Source organism: Pelophylax lessonae (genome assembly GCF_965119305.1).
Source record: "Pelophylax lessonae genome assembly, chromosome: 4".
Taxonomy (NCBI): domain Eukaryota; kingdom Metazoa; phylum Chordata; class Amphibia; order Anura; family Ranidae; genus Pelophylax; species Pelophylax lessonae.
In genome coordinates this window covers 620,756,583-620,776,862 of record NC_138771.1, presented here as the reverse complement: position 1 = coordinate 620,776,862, position 20,280 = coordinate 620,756,583, and the positions used below count along the sequence as shown (strand labels likewise).

The window sequence follows — 20,280 nt, the reverse complement described above, 5'->3', positions numbered from 1 at the left end:
TTTTGTTAGATGATTTTTATAATTTTGTTCTAAATCCTAAATCTCTGTTGTTAAGCCATTTATCGGTTTAGTTCTTTCTTTCTTTTTTTTTTTTTTTAGGCTATTGATATTAATATTCCTCTGATATATGCTTTATGGGCTTCCCAGATGGTCGCTGCCAAGATTCCAGGGGATTCATTTTCTTGAAAGTACTGTTCCAATTCTCTTTTTATCCTCACTTCTATCTCTTCCTCCTGAAGTAGATCTTCATTTAACCTCCATGTTTTTATGTTCCCCTGAGACCGTGAGATTTTTATTTCCAAACTTAATGGCGCGTGGTCAGACAAGGTTATAGATCCTATTTTTGTATTGGCGAGTGTGTCTATCATTTGATGGTCAATCAAAATGTAATCCAGCCTTGAGTACATCAAGTACACGGCAGAGTAATAGGTATAGTCTCTTGCTTTTGGATGTTGGATTCTCCAGGCATCTACTGAATTTGATGTAATTTTCTCTTTATACTTCTAAGTTTACTTTCTCCCGTCATCCTTGCACTCGATGTACAGTCAAGAGCTGGATTCATGCAGAAATTTAAATCTCCTGCCAACACCGATAACCCCTTCCTAAAAAAGGATAGTTCATGTAGGATCTTCCCCAAATAACCACTAGGATTTTTATTTGGGCAATATATATTAACCAAAGTGAGTTCTATTCCTTGTATTTGTCCCTTAAGGAAGATATATCAGCCCATTGGGTCATACCTACCCTCCTCAAGGGAAAAACTGATGTTCCTGGCAAACCCAATTGCCACCCCTTTTGCTCTTTTATCTGGAGTGTCTCCATAGAACCATTTTGGAAAGTGCTTTGAATATAATTTTATATTGGAATCCTGTGAAATATGCGTTTCTTGTAGAAAAACTATGGTAGCATTGTTTCTTCTAAGCTCTTCCAATATTTTGTAACTTTTTATTGGGGAATTTAGGCCTCTCACGTTATATGTCATTCATTTTAATTGATCTTTATCCATGTAATTTTCTTTTTCTTTTTTTCCTTTCCCTTCCCTTTTTTTTTTTTATTTTTTCTTCCTCTTCCTGATATTGATCTCTATTTCCAAAGGTATGTGACCCCCCTATAGAAAAATCCACAAGTGAGCAAAGATTACTATGGCTGATATCTGTAGTGATCTCTATTCTTACAGGTATGTGACCCCTATAGAAAAACCCAAAACTGAGCAAAGGTTACTGTGGCTGATATCTGTAGTGATCTCTATTCCCATAGAAATGTGACTCCTATAGAAAAAAAACACAACTGAGCAAATGTTACTGTGGCTGATATCTGTAGTGATCTCTATTCCCAAAAGTATGTGACCCCTGTAGAAAAAAACACAACTGACCAAGGGTTACTGTGGCTGATATCTCTAGTGATCTCTATTCCCACAGGTATGGGACCCCTATAGAAAAAAAAAAAAAAAAAACACAACTGAGCAAAGGTTACTGTGGCTGATATCTGTACTGATCTCTATCCCCACAGGTATGTGACCTCTATAGTAAAATGCACAACTGAGCAAAGGTTACTGTGGCTGATATCTGTAGTGATCTCTATTCCCACAGGTATGTGACCCCTATAGAAAAAACCACAACTGAGCAAAGGTTACTGTGGCTAATATCTGTAGTGATCTCTATCCCCACAGGTATGTGACCCTTACAGTAAAATACACAACTGAGTAAAGGTTACTGTGGCTGATATCTGTAGTGATCTCTATTCCCACAGGTATGTGACCCCTATAGAAAAAAACAAAACTGAGCAAAGGTTACTGTGGCTGATATCTGTAGTGATCTCTATTCCTACAGGTATGTGACTCCTATAGAAAAAAACAAAACTGAGCAAAGGTTACTATGGCTGATATCTGTAGTGATCTCTATTCCCACAGGTATGTGACCCCTATAGTAAAATACACAACTGAGCAAAGGTTACTGTGGCTGATATCAGTAGTGATATTTATTCCCACAGGTATGTGACCCCTATAGAAAAAAAACACAACCGAGCAAAGGTTACTCTGGCTGATATCTGTAGTGATCTCTATTCTCACAGGTATGTGACCCCTATAGAAAAAAAACACAACTGAGCAAAGGTTACTCTGGCTGATATCTGTAGTGATCTCTATTCCCACAGGTATGTGACCCCTATAGAAAAAACACAACTGAGCAAAGGAAACTGTGGCTGAGATCTGTAGTGATCTCTATTCCCACAGGTATGTGACCCCTGTAGAAAAAAACAACAACTGAGCATAGGTTACTGTGGCTGATATCTGTAATGATCTCTATTCCCACAGGTATGTGACTCCTATAGAAAAAAAACACAACTGAGCAATGGTTAATGTGGCTGATATCTGTAGTGATCTCTATTCCCACAGGTATGTGACTCCTATAGAAAAAAAAACACAACTGAGCAAAGGTTACTGTGGCTGATATCTGCAGTGATCTCTATTCCCACAGGTATGTGCCCCCTATAGAAAAAAACACAACCAATTTAAAGGTTAGGGTGGCTGATATCTGTAGTCATCTCTATTCCCACAGGTATGTGACCCCTATAGAAAAAAACACAACTGAGCAAAGCTTACTGTGTCTGATATCTGTAGTGATCTCTATTCCTACAGGTATGTATGTGACCCCCCTATAGAAAAAAACCACAACTGAGCAAAGGTTACTGTAGCTGATATCTGTAGTCATCTCTATTCCTACAGGTATGTGACCCATATAGAAAAAAACATAACCGAGCAAAGGTTACTGTGGCTGATTTCTGTAGTGATCTCTATTCCTACAGTTCTATAAAGATTTTAAAATGTTGCAGAAACTGACCAATGAACAATACTGGTAAAGGTATCTGATGTAAAGAAATCAATCTATCCCTACCTCACATAGGAACCTTGGCCCTCCCTACACTGCTACTCACTCACTGGCGCTATACTGTCTGATATGATGTAAATAAATCAATCTATCCCTACCTCACACAGGAACCTTGCCCTCCCTACAGTGCTAGAAATGTCTTTCTGCACTGTCTGACTCAAAAAAACAACTCTTTCCCTGCCTGAATCACGTGCCTGTCCCTGTCTGATCGCCGCACAATGACACTACACGCTGCGGCTGGGCGAGCAACCTTAATGTAGTGTGGGGCGTGTACTTGGCCCCTGAGCCCTGATTGTCTAAAGGCAAGCCTGCCTTTAGTCCAATCATGGCAGAGATCATTTGATTGGCCAAAGCATTAGGTCAGGGTGCATGCTTTGGCCAATCATATAATGCTCTGCATGCGTGGCGTGCATGCAGTGCATTATGGGAAACTCGAATTTCCCACGAAGAAGAACATTTGTTCGAATTTGAAGCTCATCCCTCGACCCAACAATGCAGCTGAAGGCCACTATCAAACTAGGTTTCCATAACAAATCAGCAGTACCACAGGCTGTTTGCCTCCATGCTATGCCACATTGAGGCAGTAATTCATGCAAAAGGAGCCCTGAGCAAGTATTGAGTGCATACCATACTGTAAATGGACATAATTTTTAATAAGCCCACATTTCTGTAATAAAAATCCTTTTTTTATTGGTCTTATGAAATATTCTAATTTTCTGAGATACTGAATTTTAGGTTTTCACTAGCTGTAAGCCATAGTCATCAAAATTAAAAGAAAGAAATGTTTGAAATATATCTCTCTGTGTGTAACGCATCCATATAAAATATACACATTTCCCTTTTTGTAATGAATTGCTGAAATACATTAACTTTTTGATGATTATCTATATTTATGAGATACGCCTGTATATAATAAATCCTAACTTCCTTTGTTTGTACACATACATTTTTCCCTTAGTGCAAAATGTGCATTACAAAAATGTTAACAAAATATTCTGTTCAGTTCACAGTCTTTAACAACAAACAACACATGTACCTGTCTTTAACATAAAAAAAATATTAAAATTAAATAATAATTTACGAATGAATGATATTTACATGGGGGATAAAGTGACAGAAGAATGGGGAAGATAGGATGATACCAGATTAGGACAATGGTGCAGAACTGAGAGGAGAATGTATAGTCAGATTTGAGTTCATAAATTGAGAATGGAGCTTTGGATAGAAGCTTGTGTTCCTGTTGGCTGCTTCATCTGCTTCATCATCATCGTCATCATCTTTACATCAACCCAGTGAAGTAAGGACTTAATCTGTTGATGGAGATTGACCATTGGTAGGGCTCCTTGCTGAAGAACACTGTTTAAGATCAGATTGCAGCTGGCCAATCACACTTTTCAGAGTGATGTTTCTATGATGAGGACCCCCATGTTTGCACTGTCCAAGAGGTCAGATCACATCCTGGTAACCTCTGGTCTCTGTATCTTGATCTAAAGGGGAGACAGAGTGACTTAATTGTGGGTAGTAACAATAAAAGCATTTTGAACCCCTAGAGAAAGGGAGCCTAGACTAAAGGAAGCAAGGTTTAGCAAGTGGGTTTTAACATTAACACAGATAAGGTAATGATTGGTTACCAGTGCATTTGATGAAGGGTTTAGGCCTGAACTCTGGTATGGACTATGAAGAGGTATGCACCACTGAGGTGGAGAACTTCAGCCTTTTTGAAGAGTTGTAGAATAAATGTTAAAAAAAAAAAAATATATATATATATATATATATATATATATATATATATATATAGAGAGAGGTTGCAATTTTCTAATGTTTTTTTTCCTTTACCTTGATACTTTAAAATATTGAAGTATAGTTATATACTGTATATATATATATATATATATATATATATATATATATATATATATATATATATATATATATATATATATATATATATATATATATATATATATATATATATATATATATATATATATGTATATATAAGTATATATATATGTATAAATATATATATATATATATATATATGTATAAATATATATATATATATATATATATATACATATATATATATAAGTATATATATGTATACATATATATATATACACACATATATATATATATATATATATATATATATATATATATATATATATATATATATATATATATATATATATATTTATACATATATATACGTATATATACATATACATATATATATATATATATATATATATATATATATATATATATATATATATATATATATATATATATATACATATATATATATATATATATATATTTATACATATATATACATATATATATATATATATATATATATATATATATATATATATATATATATATATATATATATATATATATATATATATATATATATATACAGCATATAACTATACTTCAACACTTTAAAGTTTCAAGGTAAAGGAAAGAAAAACATTAGAAAATTGGAACCTCTCCATTTGTGTGGAAAATATATTTCTAATCATATCATGTACTGTTAATATATCCTCCAATAAAGTCCAAGGGGGATAAAAAGCAAGAAAAATGAAAGCCAAAAAAAAAAAAGTAAATACATAAAAGGGGCCATAACAGAAAATCAGGACTGGATCCAGATGGGACACATTCCATATGGGAAGAACAACATATCCGGCAAACCCTAGCACAAAATGAGAAATAAATCCTACCGATCAAAAATTATGTTTAATCTCTTTTTATTAATGATTTGACATATTTAAGTACAAAAGGAAATACATGACCAACCACAGAAAAAGAGGTAGGTTCGTGTAAGGTAAACATATATATACCTACACCTGTAGGTAGTGTATGTTCCAACAATTTACATCATTAACAGCTTATTTAGGACACGTATTGAAAAAAGAAACAACATCAGCCCTTGTCTTGGGACATATCAGTAGACATACTGGACAAAGTAATATACATTAACCAGCGGAATGTGACAGTAAGGTTATCAGAAATAACATAAAAGAAGTCAAATGTTCCCTTTGAGGAACCTTCTCAATTCCCAATGCCATAACCTTTTAGAAAAATGAAAAAACAACACATGAAAAGGGGAATTGCAAGAGGAAAAAATCCTCCAGATAAAGAAAAGAAAAGAGAAAGGTTAAAAAAAAAAGGTACAAAGATAAAGGGAGAGGGAAAGAGATGAAGGGATGAATAGAGGCAGACGGATCAATAAAAAATAAATGAATGAATGAACAAATGGATTAATCACATATATATTCACTGGGCAGGAGGGGGAGGGATGGAGGTTCAGGTGAAAAGGTTGAAAAACCCAAAGGGAAAACATATTCAATCAGATTAGAGGGTAACATAACTAAATTTGAACGTAATGTTACTATAACTTTCCCAAGGACAGTACTCAATAGATGGGTGGTCTTCTGTAAAAGTGAGGTCACAGGATGTCTTGAGGACTCCTCCTCTTATTCAGCTAACTCATGACTACCTGCTTTCATGGGGGCTACTTAAACAAGCGGGCAGCCCGTGGGGTCTAGCTGAAGAAGAGGAGTCCTCAAAATGCATCCTGCGACCCTTTGTCCTTGGGATTGAGCAAGTGTAGCAGGAGAATAGACTTCTGGCATCTAGCCCAGCTCTTCCAGCTCCCAGCTGCTCATGCATCCTTTCCTTGTGACTGTGTTGTCTGTTGAATGGGCTCTTTCTCATGGACTATTTGTGCTCTCTCACATTTCATTTTATGAGTACATATTACGTTGTTTTTCATAAAGCTCTTTGGTCTTTTTTCTACAGCAGTGGTCTGCGCTGCTTTCTCCCTTCCCTTGCTTTTGTCTTCAAAGGTGGAATTCCTTCTCCCTGGTTACAGCAGATATTCTCCTAGTGTGTAGTAGTTGTGTGTCTAGGTGTTGGGCTACCAGCTCAGCAGTTCACATTATTTAATGATTCCTGTCTTTACATTTATATTTATAATTTGAGGCCATATTCATGTCACACATAGCCTTTTGGTGTATTATAGTCAATCCATTGAGAGTTGCGCTGTGAGCGGAACACCATCCTGATGTAAGTCTTTTTGTTGTTTTTGACATAAGGGTTTAAACCCTCTTCATGGTAGACTCATCATCATTGGAATTGGTTCTCTCAATGAGAGAATTATCCAGTTGTTTGATGGACAGTTACAGCCACTGGTTTGTAAACTACATGGCTTTTTGGGACATACTAATAATTTAGTGGGAGTAATAAAGGATGTGGTATGGAACGAAGATTTTCTATGGCTAACTTGTGACGTGACAAGCCTATACTCCTCCATACCTCATGGTCTAGCATGTGTAGTTGTTTCATACTATTTGGAAAACCACACTGGATTCCACTTTTATTCTGCTGTTAGTGCAATTTTATTTTGGAGGTATTCCATTATTTGTTGAAATATAAATATTTTTGTTTGATGGTGTGTGCTATCTCCAGGGATGCTATGTTTTCGCCCCCACACTTGCCAATATTTATTATAGGCTGGTGGGAGGGGTCTCATATTTTTGGATTATATTATAAGAGAGTGACCAGCACTATGGAATACTACACATAGAGGATGTGAATTATCAAAGAAATAGGTGTAAGCTGCCACCAATCAACCCTCGGGGTGCAAGGGTGAGTATATAGAGATAATGTGTGAAGATTGGTACCGGCGCTACCTTTATATGTGACTGTAAAACAAACCACGTGGTGTACAGTACAAATTAAAAGGTGAATCTGTATAACAGTGTGACCCAAATTATTGTGGGTGTGATCTTGTGAAAAAAATAAATTACCATAAATATTGCTAACAGAAATAATATTGTTTTATTAGAACAGTGCAAATATAGACAAAGCAAGAAAACTGTGATTATGAGTGAAACACTCCAAGTGAATATTGAGGGATAATGACTCCTCCCACCAAGAGTGGAAAAAACTGAGTGATGACAGCCAATGTGTAAATTGACTTATAGGAGTCAAAACCTGGGTATGTATACCGAAAACTCCGTGATTATTATCCAATGCTGGTGAACACCATAAAGTGAAAAAAAAAGTTTGCGCCGGGAAGCTTCCACGTTCCACGGCCGTGGAACGCGGAAGCTTCCCAGCGCAAACTTTTTCTCTGATCCTGATCAACTAACGAGTGAGTGCATATCGTCGATCTACACTACTGCATTGGCAATTCATACATTATGGGGTTTTATCTCTGTTGGAGTGTTTAGAGCAAGACCATCGGCTCACTGTTCTCCAGAAGCGGAGCACGAACCCCAGAACCACACAAACAGTGGGGACTACACACAGGTCATATTACTAGCACGCCACCTAGTGGCATATTTGGATGAGCACATATACTTCATTTTTTTCACTTTATGGTGTTCACCAGCATTGGATAATAATCACGGAGTTTTCGGTATACATACCCAGGTTTTGACTCCTATAAGTCAATTTACACATTGGCTGTCATCACTCAGTTTTTTCCACTCTTGGTGGGAGGAGTCATTATCCCTCAATATTCACTTGGAGTGTTTCACTCATAATCACAGTTTTCTTGCTTTGTCTATATTTGCACTGTTCTAATAAAACAATATTATTTCTGTTAGCAATATTTATGGTAATTTATTTTTTTCACAAGATCACACCCACAATAATTTGGGTCACACTGTTATACAGATTCACATTTTAATTTTTACTGTACACCACGTGGTTTGTTTTACAGTCACATATAAAGGTAGCGCCGGTACCAATCTTCACACATTATCTCTATATACTCACCCTTGCCCCCCGAGGGTTGATTGGTGGCAGCTTACACCTATTTCTTTGATAATTCACATCCTCTATGTGTAGTATTCCATAGTGCTGGTCACTCTCTTATAATATAATCCAAAAATATGAGACCCCTCCCACCAGCCTATAATAAATATTGGCAAGTGTGGGGGCGAAAACATAGCATCCCTGGAGATAGCACACACCATCAAACAAAAATATTTATATTTCAACAAATAATGGAATACCTCCAAAATAAAATTGCACTAACAGCAGAATAAAAGTGGAATCCAGTGTGGTTTTCCAAATAGTATGAAACAACTACACATGCTAGACCATGAGGTATGGAGGAGTAGAGGCTCGTCACGTCACAAGTTAGCCATAGAAAATCCTCGTTTTTTCCACTCTTGGTGGGAGGAGTCATTATCCCTCAATATTCACTTGGAGTGTTTCACTCATAATCACAGTTTTCTTGCTTTGTCTATATTTGCACTGTTCTAATAAAACAATATTATTTCTGTTAGCAATATTTATGGTAATTTATTTTTTTCACAAGATCACACCCACAATAATTTGGGTCACACTGTTATACAGATTCACCTTTTAATTTTTACTGTACACCACGTGGTTTGTTTTACAGTCACATATAAAGGTAGCGCCGGTACCAATCTTCACACATTATCTCATATTTTTGGAGATGGCAAACCCATTCAATGGGCATATAACAGCCTATTTTAGATATATAGATGATCTTTTTTTTATCTGTGATGGAAGAGTTAAAGAGTTGGATCCTTTTTTGCTTATATGAATAACAATAATTGTAATTTACATTTTACTGGTCATTTACACAAGAAGCAAATCATGTTTTTAGGTGTCCAGCTTATAGCAAAATAAGATTGGATATTCATAGGGGGGATGTAGTTTGCCTCCATCGCGGATGGCAACTTAGACCGGGAGCTCCGTTAAGTCACCAGCACTAAAGTGACTCCACAGTGACACAATGCTCAGCCTGCACACCGAAAGCAGGACCTTGCACGCCTGACACTGCCCACCAGCATTTCTCCTCCCTTCTTACCCACAACAGCTAGCCCAGTCAAATCTAGGCCATGTAGAGAGGAGCCAATAAAAGCAGTGCTAACTCTGGCGTCCTTTGATCCCCCCCCCTTGACCAAGCCAGTGAGTCTTTCCCAGCCTCTGATCAACCTATTTCTAAGCAAACAATGAATGAAAAGTATGCCTATCTCTATTGGGATATTTACACATCTATACAGACAACTCCTAATAGGTAATAGCTTCTTGTCTGTTATTATATATCATTTTCTCAATCTAGTCATCCTTGACACACTCCAATGAGAATTCCAGGAGGACAATTTCTGCTTCTCTGACACATCTGCAGTGAGTCATCTGGTTTTGAACATTAATCTGCTCTATTATACCAGGAGTTTTCTGAGAGGAGCTACCCTAGGTGGCCTCTGAATATAGCCTACAACATCGCCAAAAATAAAGATCAGTTAAAAATGCTAAAAGGGATATAACAGCTACAATCTATGAGAAACCTTTGGCAATCACTGGTGTTATTGTATAATTTAGAATTTAGGCAAACTAGTTATATTGGCAATAAATATTTGCCACTTTTGTTTAACCTGCTCAGATATCTTGAGTGAAGGTATCAATATTGTCCCCAGGAGGGGTTGCTCCTTTGGGAGCATCTTGTCCCCTAGGTTTTCCAATCTTATGTCAGCTCAGTCGATCACATGGCTTCATTTTAAAAGTTTTTAATTTGTAACACGAAGTTTGTAATTTACATGATTACTTGTGGAATTTGCTCCAACCATTATGTGGGACATACTACCATAAGACCTAGAGACTGATTCCAGGAACATCTGAGTTATATTAAAGATAACCGATCTACCAATGTTGCTAGAAATTATAATTTGAGATATGCAAGTAATCTTTCAGTAGTCAGTGTACAGGTCATTGAGAAGGTAAGGACTCCCAGTTGGAGAGGGTAGATGTCTTTCATCTTCTGCACAGAAGGGAAGTGTTCTGTATTTTCCATCTCCAGACATGTGTCAGGAACATGCTGTCCACAGTACTGTTACTTACCAAAGGTGGATGCAAATGCGCATGCCCAATCTCGCAAGTGTCCAACGTTTTAGATGTGCTAATGCATGCATGTGCACAAATATTTATGCATGCGTGCGTGCCAATAGACATTATATATATATATATATATATATATATATATATATATATATATATATATATATATATATATATAAGTGCAGCAGTTGCACTAAGGCTTTGCTGTCTGATCTGCAGCTGTACCTGAGTTACTGAAATCTGATCCTGCTTCTTCTGTGTTTGACCCGGGTTGCGTTTGACTCTGCTTGCATCTCTCCCACCTTGACCTTGGCCTGTATCTTGACTTTCCTTTTGTCTTTGCCCACCTTCCTGAATCCACATTGCTGATCTCTGCCTGAACCCTGGATATTCTCTGCCTTCTGTCTTTGCCTGCAATTGATTCTCTGTCTCCGACCCGGCTTGTCTGACCATGCTTCCTGTGTCTCCTGCCCTGCATGCACCTGCCTGCTGCCACCTGCCTGCAGTCTACCAGTTTTGCCTACCTGCTGTTACCTTCTGGTCCATCCTGGTGCCACACCCACCATTTGGAAGACGATCCAGGCACCCTTACACCACCACGCTCTGGCCAATGTCACAACATGGGTGGTCCCAGAGCCGGGGTTGTATGAGAGGCCTTCCCTTTGCACATCAGGCTCAGCCATCAGGTATGTGACAACATGTATCCCATTGGGATGTTACCCAGTATTATAATTGATTACGTTTTCCCTTTGGGTTTTTGACCTATTCGTCTGGGACCTTTCCTTCTTCACAGGACATATATTTGATCGATCCATTTATTTATTCATTTATTTATTAATTTAATTTTTGATCGGTTAGATTTATTTGCCTTTTTATGCTAGGGTTTGATGGATGTATTGTTCTTCCCATGTGGAACGTGTGCATCTGGATCTAGCCCTGATTGTCTGTTATGGCCCCTTTTATGTATTTACTTGTTTTTTTTTCACTGTCATTTTCCTTTTTTGGCTTTTCCCCCCCCTTGGGCTTTATTGGAGGATATATTACCATTGCATGATATGATTATAATATATTTTTCCTTCACCGTAATACATTAATATATTGAAGTTTAGTTATATATAAACATTTATTCCATAGTGCGGCAGTATTAGTTAAATATACACTGTACAGTATTGCATTACATTGGTGTTTGTATCTATTTGTATGTGTAGTACAGGCCCGTACTGGCCACAGGGCATACCGGGCGCTTGCCTGGTGGGCCGGCACCATGTAGGGCCGAAAGCAGCAGTGGTAGCTGGGCTGCTCCTTGAGCCTGTGCCACTCACCAAGCCTCTCCGTGGCCGGTCGCCTATTTAGATCAGCAGTAAGGGCCGGGGGGGTGGAAACTACCCAGCTGCCCCATAATCGTGAGGGGGGAAGGAACCGAATAGACCCCATTGTCTGAAGCCATTGTCTGAAATGAGTGCCCATGCAGCCCCTTGTGTGGAGGAGGAGGAGGAGCGGCAGGGCAGCTGCATATAGAAGAATTGATCTTTCTATATTCCTTCTGCAGACACTGAATGCCTGCAGGAAGAAGAGTAGAAGCAGGCATTCAGTGGCTGCAGGAGGAATAGGGAAAGATAATTTCCTCTATATGCAGCTGCCCCGCCGCTTCTTCTTTTATTACCCCTCCCCAGTGCTCTCCAGTCCAATCCCATCCCCAGTCCTCCTCAGCTCCCCCCAGTGCGCTCCAGCCTCCCCTGTGCTCCCTCTCTTGCTCTCTAGCCCCCCCAGTGCTCTCCAGTTCCCCAACTGTTCTTCAGCTCCCCCCCACTGCTCTTCAGCTCACCCCAGTGTTCTCCAGGTCCCCCCATGCTCTCCAGCTCCCCCCTATGCTCTCCAGATCCCCCCTGTGCTCTCTGACACCACCCCACTGTGCTCCCTGCCCCTCATTTCTATTCACCCCCTGTGCTCTCAATCCCCAAGCTCTCCACTGCCCCCGTGCTCTCTGGCACCAGCAGTGCTTTCCACCCCCTGCTCTCTGCCCCCCTGTGCTTTCCACCCACGCTAGTGCTCCTTACCCCCCCCCCAGTGCTCCCCAACCTCCCTAGTGCTCTCTGCCCCTCCGTGCTCTTCAACCCTCGCCAGCACTCTTGCCTCCCCCCAATGATCTCAGACCCCCCCAGTGGTCCCCCCATGCTCTCCGCCCCTGTGCTCTCCACCCCCCTAGTGCTCTCCAGCCATCCCCTGCTCTCTGCTCCCCCTGCTCTCTGCCCCCCTGCTTTCCAGCCCCCCCCCAGTGCTCTCTGCCCCACTCCCATGCTCTCCACCCCTGCCTGTGCCCTCCACCGCCCCTGTGCTCTTTCCTGGCCCCCCTCACCCCGCCAGCACTGCCAGGTTCCCCCCTCCCCTCTCCCGCCAGCTGCTGTGGGGGATCTGTCAGGATGGAGAGCAGAGAAGGTACTGGTATCATGGGCAGCTTAGTCTAAAATGCCCTGGCCTATTTTTTGTCCCAGTCCGGGCCTGGTGTAGTATGTTTATGTTTGTCCTTGTAATCTGTTAAAAACTGTTTTAGCTTAATATGTATAGGGAATTGGAGCCGTTAATTAGAGTCTGCTTGACCTTTGACTATTTAAGCTTTTTTCTGACAGATGTGCTCTAATTATGACTAAGAACATTCTGGTTGAAATCCATTAACTACTATTTCCCTGGTTCGGAAATGTGATATTTGCATGTGTTTTATATGGAAGATTGCAATAAACGTCATTGAATATCTTTATCGTTTGGAGTGCAGTCAACCTGTTTACTTTTATCTCTGGAGTTTCTTGATTACGGATTGGACCAGCACTTGACCAGTTTGTGGAGGGGCTGACTGATCATGAGCTTGCCATTCTATTTGATCAGTGTATATGCAACAGCATTAACCTATGATTAGTATCTCACCCTTTCCCAAATACAGGAGCCTATGCTAGTCAGTGTTTCAGCTTTTCCACCAGCAGACCCTGTGGTTGTGTGCATAATAAATAACTATCTCTGTCATTGAATACAGAGAGGAGACACCTCTAGATTTTTGTTTTAGGTAGGTAGATGAAGTCATCCTCCGGATGGGTATCTATTGCTCCCTAGTGAAAACACCACTTTCCAACAAGCATTAAAGAGGACATGTCTACACGTCAAGAGCAACAGTGTCATCAGCAGGGCTGCTGTTAGAAATCGCAGGGCCCCGTACAGACTACCTGGCAGGGCCCCCCCAAGAAAATATTAAAGATATATTTAGCTAAAATTACAACAATATCACTATTAGCAGACGCAAATATAACATAACTCACATAATTCCTGCTAAATCTTAAAAAAAGAAAAACTATGTTAAATAAAAATGATGATGAGAGGAGAAAAATATACAGGCTGGGCAGTTGGAGCTCAGTGATCAGAGAGACAGAGAGAGAGAAACAAAGTTACAAATAAACTCCTGAGCAGAGATAACATTAGAGCCAGTGCTGGGAGGGGGGCCCACACAGGGAGGGGGATTAGTGAGGGACGACTGTCTCTTTCTCAGCAGATAAAAGCTAATAGTAGGGAGAGGGACAGATCAGATTCAGGTGCTGGAGGAAGATTTCTGTATCTGTTGTCCATCACTAATCCCCCTCTCTTTGTGGGCCCCTCTGTGTGCTCGGGTCCCCTACAAGAGGGCTGTTGGTCCCCCCCTATCAGCGGCCCTGGTCATCAGCACATCACCAGCTCATGTCTATAAGTCAAACTAGAAAGAACATTTTCTAATGTATATGGCCAGCTATAGACCTTTAATTACCTCAATTGTTGTATCTACTTTTTCCAGGACTGGTTTAAACTTCTCCCTTGAAGAGATGTTGTTGGATGGGTCTGGAAGTAAAAAAAAAAAAGTGATGCAGAATTGATTTAAATCAAAAAAATGAAGTGGAATTGCAGGCAAAGAGAGCTATGAGTTGTTTGATGTGATATATGGAAGGAGACAGCACAAGCCATTACTGTACAGAAGCCATGCTTTACTGAAGTAAACCAACAGGAAAAGGAAACACAACACAGGAAGTAGTACAACAGAGATGCACCATAGAGTTGCATTTAAAGAAACATATCATCCATAACATCTCCCCCTTTTAGTATTAATAAATGAACATGTGAAATTCGATAGAGACACAGTAATAACACATTCTATAGGTTAAGTCTCATAGGTGGTTTTGAACATCTACCACTACGGGTGAAGACTGGCCCTTGTGCAAGGATTCCTTTAGCCCTCTCTGAATTTACTGGGCTTCTCTCATCAGGTACTGGTATGCTCTGCGCTTGACGGTCGTCAGGCATACTTGCTTGCCCAGAACTGTCATTGCCGCTGGTATGAGGCTGTGCCTCTGTACACTCCTCACTGTCAATGGGTGAGTCTGAACTACCAACGGGATACTGAGATTCAGGCTGCTCTGCCACTCTCAAATCCACTCGATTGCGGCGATAACGAGTACCGTCAACGTCCACAAGATAGGAGCGTGGTGCCACCTTTTGCAGACAAGTACCTATTCTCCAACGGCCTGTACGATCGCCAGGCAATGGCTTCATACGGATTCGTTCCCCCAGATTCAATTCTGGCAAATCTCTGGCCGACGTGTCATATCGTGCCTTAGACACTTGTCTCTTAATCCTTAATTTTTCTGGGACACCTTGTATGACAGCGGGTTCAAGCAGCCTATTTGCTACTGGTAAGGAGGTCTTCAATCTCCTTGACATAAGTCTTTGTGCCGGACTACTATCCATGCCTTCAGTTGGAGTGTTTCTCCAATGTAAAATGGCTTTCCATGGGTCTTTACCATCACTTTGTGCTTTCTTGCATAAATTTTTAACAATCTTTACAGCTGATTCTGCTTTGCCATTAGCCTGTGGATGACGGGGTGAGGAGGTAACATGCTCAAACTCCCATTCAGTAGCAAATTTTCTGAATTGTAGGCTTGCAAATTGAGGGCCATTGTCGGAGATCACTGTATCTGGTTGGCCATGACGTGCAAACTGTGCCTTGCACCTCTTAATTGTAGATTCCGTGGATAAGTCGGGAAGAAGGTCTATTTCCCAGAAGTCTGAATAATGATCAACTAATAGCAGGTATTCCTTGCCTGCGTAGTTGAATAAGTCCATACTGATAATCTGCCACGGACGTGTAGGTATCTCATGTGACATCATGGTTTCTTTTTGTTGTAAGTGGGCATATTCATTGCAGGTGGGACAATTACTGACAAAGTCTTTGATCTCACCATGCATGTTGGGCCAGTAAAGGGTATCACGAGCTTGTCGATAGCATGCTTCACCACCAATATGGCTGGAGTGTATGCGCAATAACATTTCTGCTCTCAGTGACTTTGGCACGATGACTCTTGGACCTTTGTACAAGATACCATTTTGTATGCTGATCTCATCTCTAAAGGACCAATATTCCCTTACAATTCCAGGTACTGCCTCTTTTACATCCGGCCACCCACTCAAAACAATAGACTTCAAAGCTTGTAAAGTTGCATCACTGTCAGTGTGCTGTATGAGTTGATGTAATCGCTGATCTGTGACATTAAGATAGTCCGCTTGATTGATATCAGCAAAGAAATTTTGTTCCCGTTGCAGCAGACAAATTGTACGATGCTCATGCTCACCTCCAGGTGCCACATCATCTGACGTAGCTCTGCTCAGGGTATCGCTGATATACATATCACATCCTGGCTTGTAGACAACATTGAGGTTGTAATGCTGCAATGTAAGCATCATGCTCTGCAAACGCTTGGGAGCACACAAAAGGGGCTTTTTGAATATGGTTATCAGAGGTTTGTGATCAGTTTCAGCTGTAATTGAATCCCTTCCATAAAGATAATGATGGAAACGCTGGCAAGCAAATACAATGCTTAAACATTCCTTCTCAATTTGAGCATAATTTTGCTCAGCTGATGAAAGAGCTCTGGATGCATATGCAACTGGTTGACCTTTCTGCAAAAGGCAACAACCTAGACCATTTTTACTGGAGTCACTTTGTATCGTAACAGGCTTTGTGACATCATAGTATTTTAACACTGGGGCAGAGGTGACCAAGCGTTTTATGTCCTCTACTGCCTGGTCATGCTTGGGAAGCCAGTGCCAAACTGCATCTTTGTCCAGAAGTCGTCGTAATGGCTCACACACCTCAGATAAGTGTGGGAGGAATTTTGCCAGGTATGTAACAAAGCCAATAAATCTCTGTACCGCTTTGGCATCAGCAGGCAGTGGCATGTCCACAATGGCTTTAATCTTATCCGGGTCAGCTTTTAAGCCTTGTGAAGACAGGATATGTCCATGGAAACGAACTTCTCCCACCTTGAACTGCAATTTCTTTACACTAAGCCTCAGCATCACCTGCCGACAACGATCCAGTAGCGCTATTAACTTTTCATCATGGTCATGCTCAGCCTCCTTATCAGTATTACCGCAGCCAACTATAAGAATGTCATCAGCTATTGGCTCAATTCCATGAAGACCACCTAATAGTTCATGCTGCTTTCGCTGGTATACCTCAGGTGCTACAGAGACTCCAAATGGTAGTTTGAGCCATCTCTTTCTGCCCCAAGGAGTCCAGAACGTGGTCATGTAGCTACTCCTTTCATCCAGTTTGCACTGCAAAAAGGCATCTCTAGCATCAACAAGTGTGAAGACACGCGCTTTAGGAAGTTTGTGCAAAATATCATCGAGCGTTGGCATTAAGTAGTGTGACCGTTTCAGGGCCATATTCAGAAACTTGGGATCAATGCATATTCTGATCTTCTCAGGCTTTCTGATAACGACCATGTTACTGATCCAATCTGTAGGCTCTGATACTGAAGTTAGATGTCCTTCAGCTTCATATTTATCTAGTTGAGCTTTAACCTGTGGCTTAATGGCGATAGGCACATTGCGAGGGGCACATTGTACAGGTTGAATGGTAGGATCCAGTTCAAAACGAACCTCTCCTGGAACAGAGACTATCGGGCCCTCAAACACATCACTGTAGGCGTGAAGAATTTGCTGTTTTGTCAGTGGCCTAGTCAGAGATTTTGCAGGCTGCTTATCCACATTATGTAGCTCAGCAGGAATGGTGAACAGCATCAGTCCAAGGCGCTCACATGTTGAACCCGATAATAGAGGTTGCTGATCCGCGTCTACAATCTCAAAGTTCAGTTTGTGTATACAATCACGTATGCTGCATTCTGTTTGGAATAGCCCCAATGATTCCATTAGTTCCCCTGAATACAATTTTAGTTTGGTGCTACTAGGCTGAAGGGGTGTTCTGGGTGCCAGTTTCATTTTGTCCTTTATACTCATGACATCACACGTTGCACCCGAGTCCAGCTGGCATGGTTGGATTATATTGTTTAATCTGAGGTTTACAAACCATTTTTTGCCCTTTGTGTTTACAGCACCAATGCATTCTGAGGAGTAAACCATATCAGTGCTAAGCAGGTGTGCGTCCTCCGGATTGGATATTTGCTCAATTATGTGCAGCTTCCTTGCTTCCATTTTACTGGAGAGACACACCCTTGCAAAGTGATTTGGTTTACCACATGCAGTACAAATTTTCCCATATGCAGGACACTTTTCTTTCTTTTGTACATGCACATTGCCGCAATACTTGCATGATGCAGGCTTCCTCCCAGGTGAGTTGTGTAGGTGACCCTTGTGCTGAAACTTATGCTGGTGGTTTCTGAAGTTTTGCTGTTGTTTAGAGGCTGCATGGGTATTGTCAACCAGTTTATCCTGCTCCATAGCTTTCATATGTTTGTCAGTAATTTCTGCAGTGCGACATATCTCAATTGCTGTATGTAGATCTAAATCATGTTTCCTCAGCAGGTGGCGACGTGTGCTTTCACTGGTGATACCCAAAACTATTTTATCACGAATAAGTTCATCTCTCAGAGAGCCATACTCACAGCTTGCAGCTTTTTCTCTTAGCTGTGTGACAAACCTGTCTATTGATTCACAGTCTTCTTGCTCACAGCAGCCAAATATATATCTTTCATAAATTACATTTCTAGAGGGTCTGAAGAAAGCTTCCAATGCATTCAGAATGGTTTTGGTGTCACTCTTTTCCTCCTCTGTGAGGTTCAGATTATGCTTGTACACATGGAGGCATTCACTGCCCATCACCCTCCTCAGTGTGGCTGCTTGCACTGCTGCAGGCTTCTCATTCATCCCTGTGGCTAGGGAGTAGTCCTCAAATTCAGCCCTGAAATTGTCCCAGTTACTGCTGACATCTCCACTCACCCTCATTGTCTCAGGCAGTGGAATGCTGTTAGCTGCCATGATGCTGTTCTCCTTGCTGCAAATACTCAGTATCCAGGACAGGACTGCAAGTGTTAGAAAGCACAATCAGGTCTAAGAACACTCACATCAAGGCTAGCAGGCTCTCAGCATCAAATGTGTAGAAGGAGTATGGATCCAGAAATCTTCTGACACCATGTTTGATGTGATATATGGAAGGAGACAGCACAAGCCATTACTGTACAGAAGCCATGCTTTACTGAAGTAAACCAACAGGAAAAGGAAACACAACACAGGAAGTAGTACAACAGAGATGCACCATAGAGTTGCATTTAAAGAAACATATCATCCATAACATGAGTCTGTCCTCCTCCTGCTGGGTGATACAGACAGAAGGGGGCTATGAGCCTGTCCTACTCCTGCAGGGTGATACACAAAGAAGGGAGCTATGAGTCTGTTCTCCTCCTGCAGGACGATACAGACAGAAGGGAGCTTTGAGCATGTCCTTCTCCTGCAGGGTGGTACAGACAGAAGGGAGCTATGGGTCTGTCCTCCTCCTGCACGGTGATACAGAAAGAAGGGGGCTGTGGGTCTGTCCTCCTCCTAAAGGGTGATACAGACAGAAGGGGGCTTTGAGTCTGTCCTCCTCCTGCAGGGTGATACAGACAGAAGGAGCTATGAGTCTGTCCTCCTCCCGTAGGGTGATACAGACCGAAGGAGCTTTGAGTCTGTCCTCCTCCTGCAGAGTGATACAGACAGAGGGGAGCTATGAGTCTGTCCTCCTCCTTCAGGGTGATACAGACAGAAGGGGGCTATGAGTCTGTCCTTCTCCTGCAGGGTGATACAGACAGAAGGGGACTATGAGTATGTCCTCCTCCTGCAGGGTGGTACAGACAGAAGGGTGCTATGAGTCTTTCCTCCTCCTGCAGGGTGATACAGACAGAAGGGAGCTATGAGTCTGTCCTCCTTCTGCAGGGTGATACAGACAGAAGGGAGCTATGAGTCTGTCCTCCTCCTGCAGGGTGATACAGACAGAAGGGAGCTATGAGTCTGTCCTCCTTCTGCAGGGTGATACAGACAGAAGGGGCTATGAGTCTGTCCTCCTCCTGCAGGGGGATACAGACAGAAGGGAGCTATGAGTCTGTCCTCCTCCTGCAGGGTGATACAGACAGAAGAGAGATATGGGTCTGTCCTCCTCCTACAGGGTGATACAGACAGAAGGGAGCTATGAGTCTGTCCTCCTCCTGCAGGGTGA

The 20,280-nt window shown here is 41.1% G+C and overlaps 1 protein-coding gene across 1 annotated transcript in view; it reads right to left on the bottom strand.

The window, feature by feature from the left end:
• Positions 1-3,793: 3,793 nt before the first annotated feature.
• Positions 3,794-20,280, bottom strand: part of LOC309552848 (mucin-17-like) — a gene marked incomplete at its 5' end in the record, with an annotated part of 45,657 nt that continues 29,170 nt past the window's right edge. Inside the window, 2 exons of the mRNA XM_082253761.1 lie at positions 3,794-4,372; positions 14,563-14,633. Coding sequence (XP_082109887.1) covers positions 4,337-4,372; positions 14,563-14,633 — 107 coding nt within the window. The 3' untranslated portion in view covers positions 3,794-4,336. The remainder of the gene's footprint in view (positions 4,373-14,562; positions 14,634-20,280) is intronic.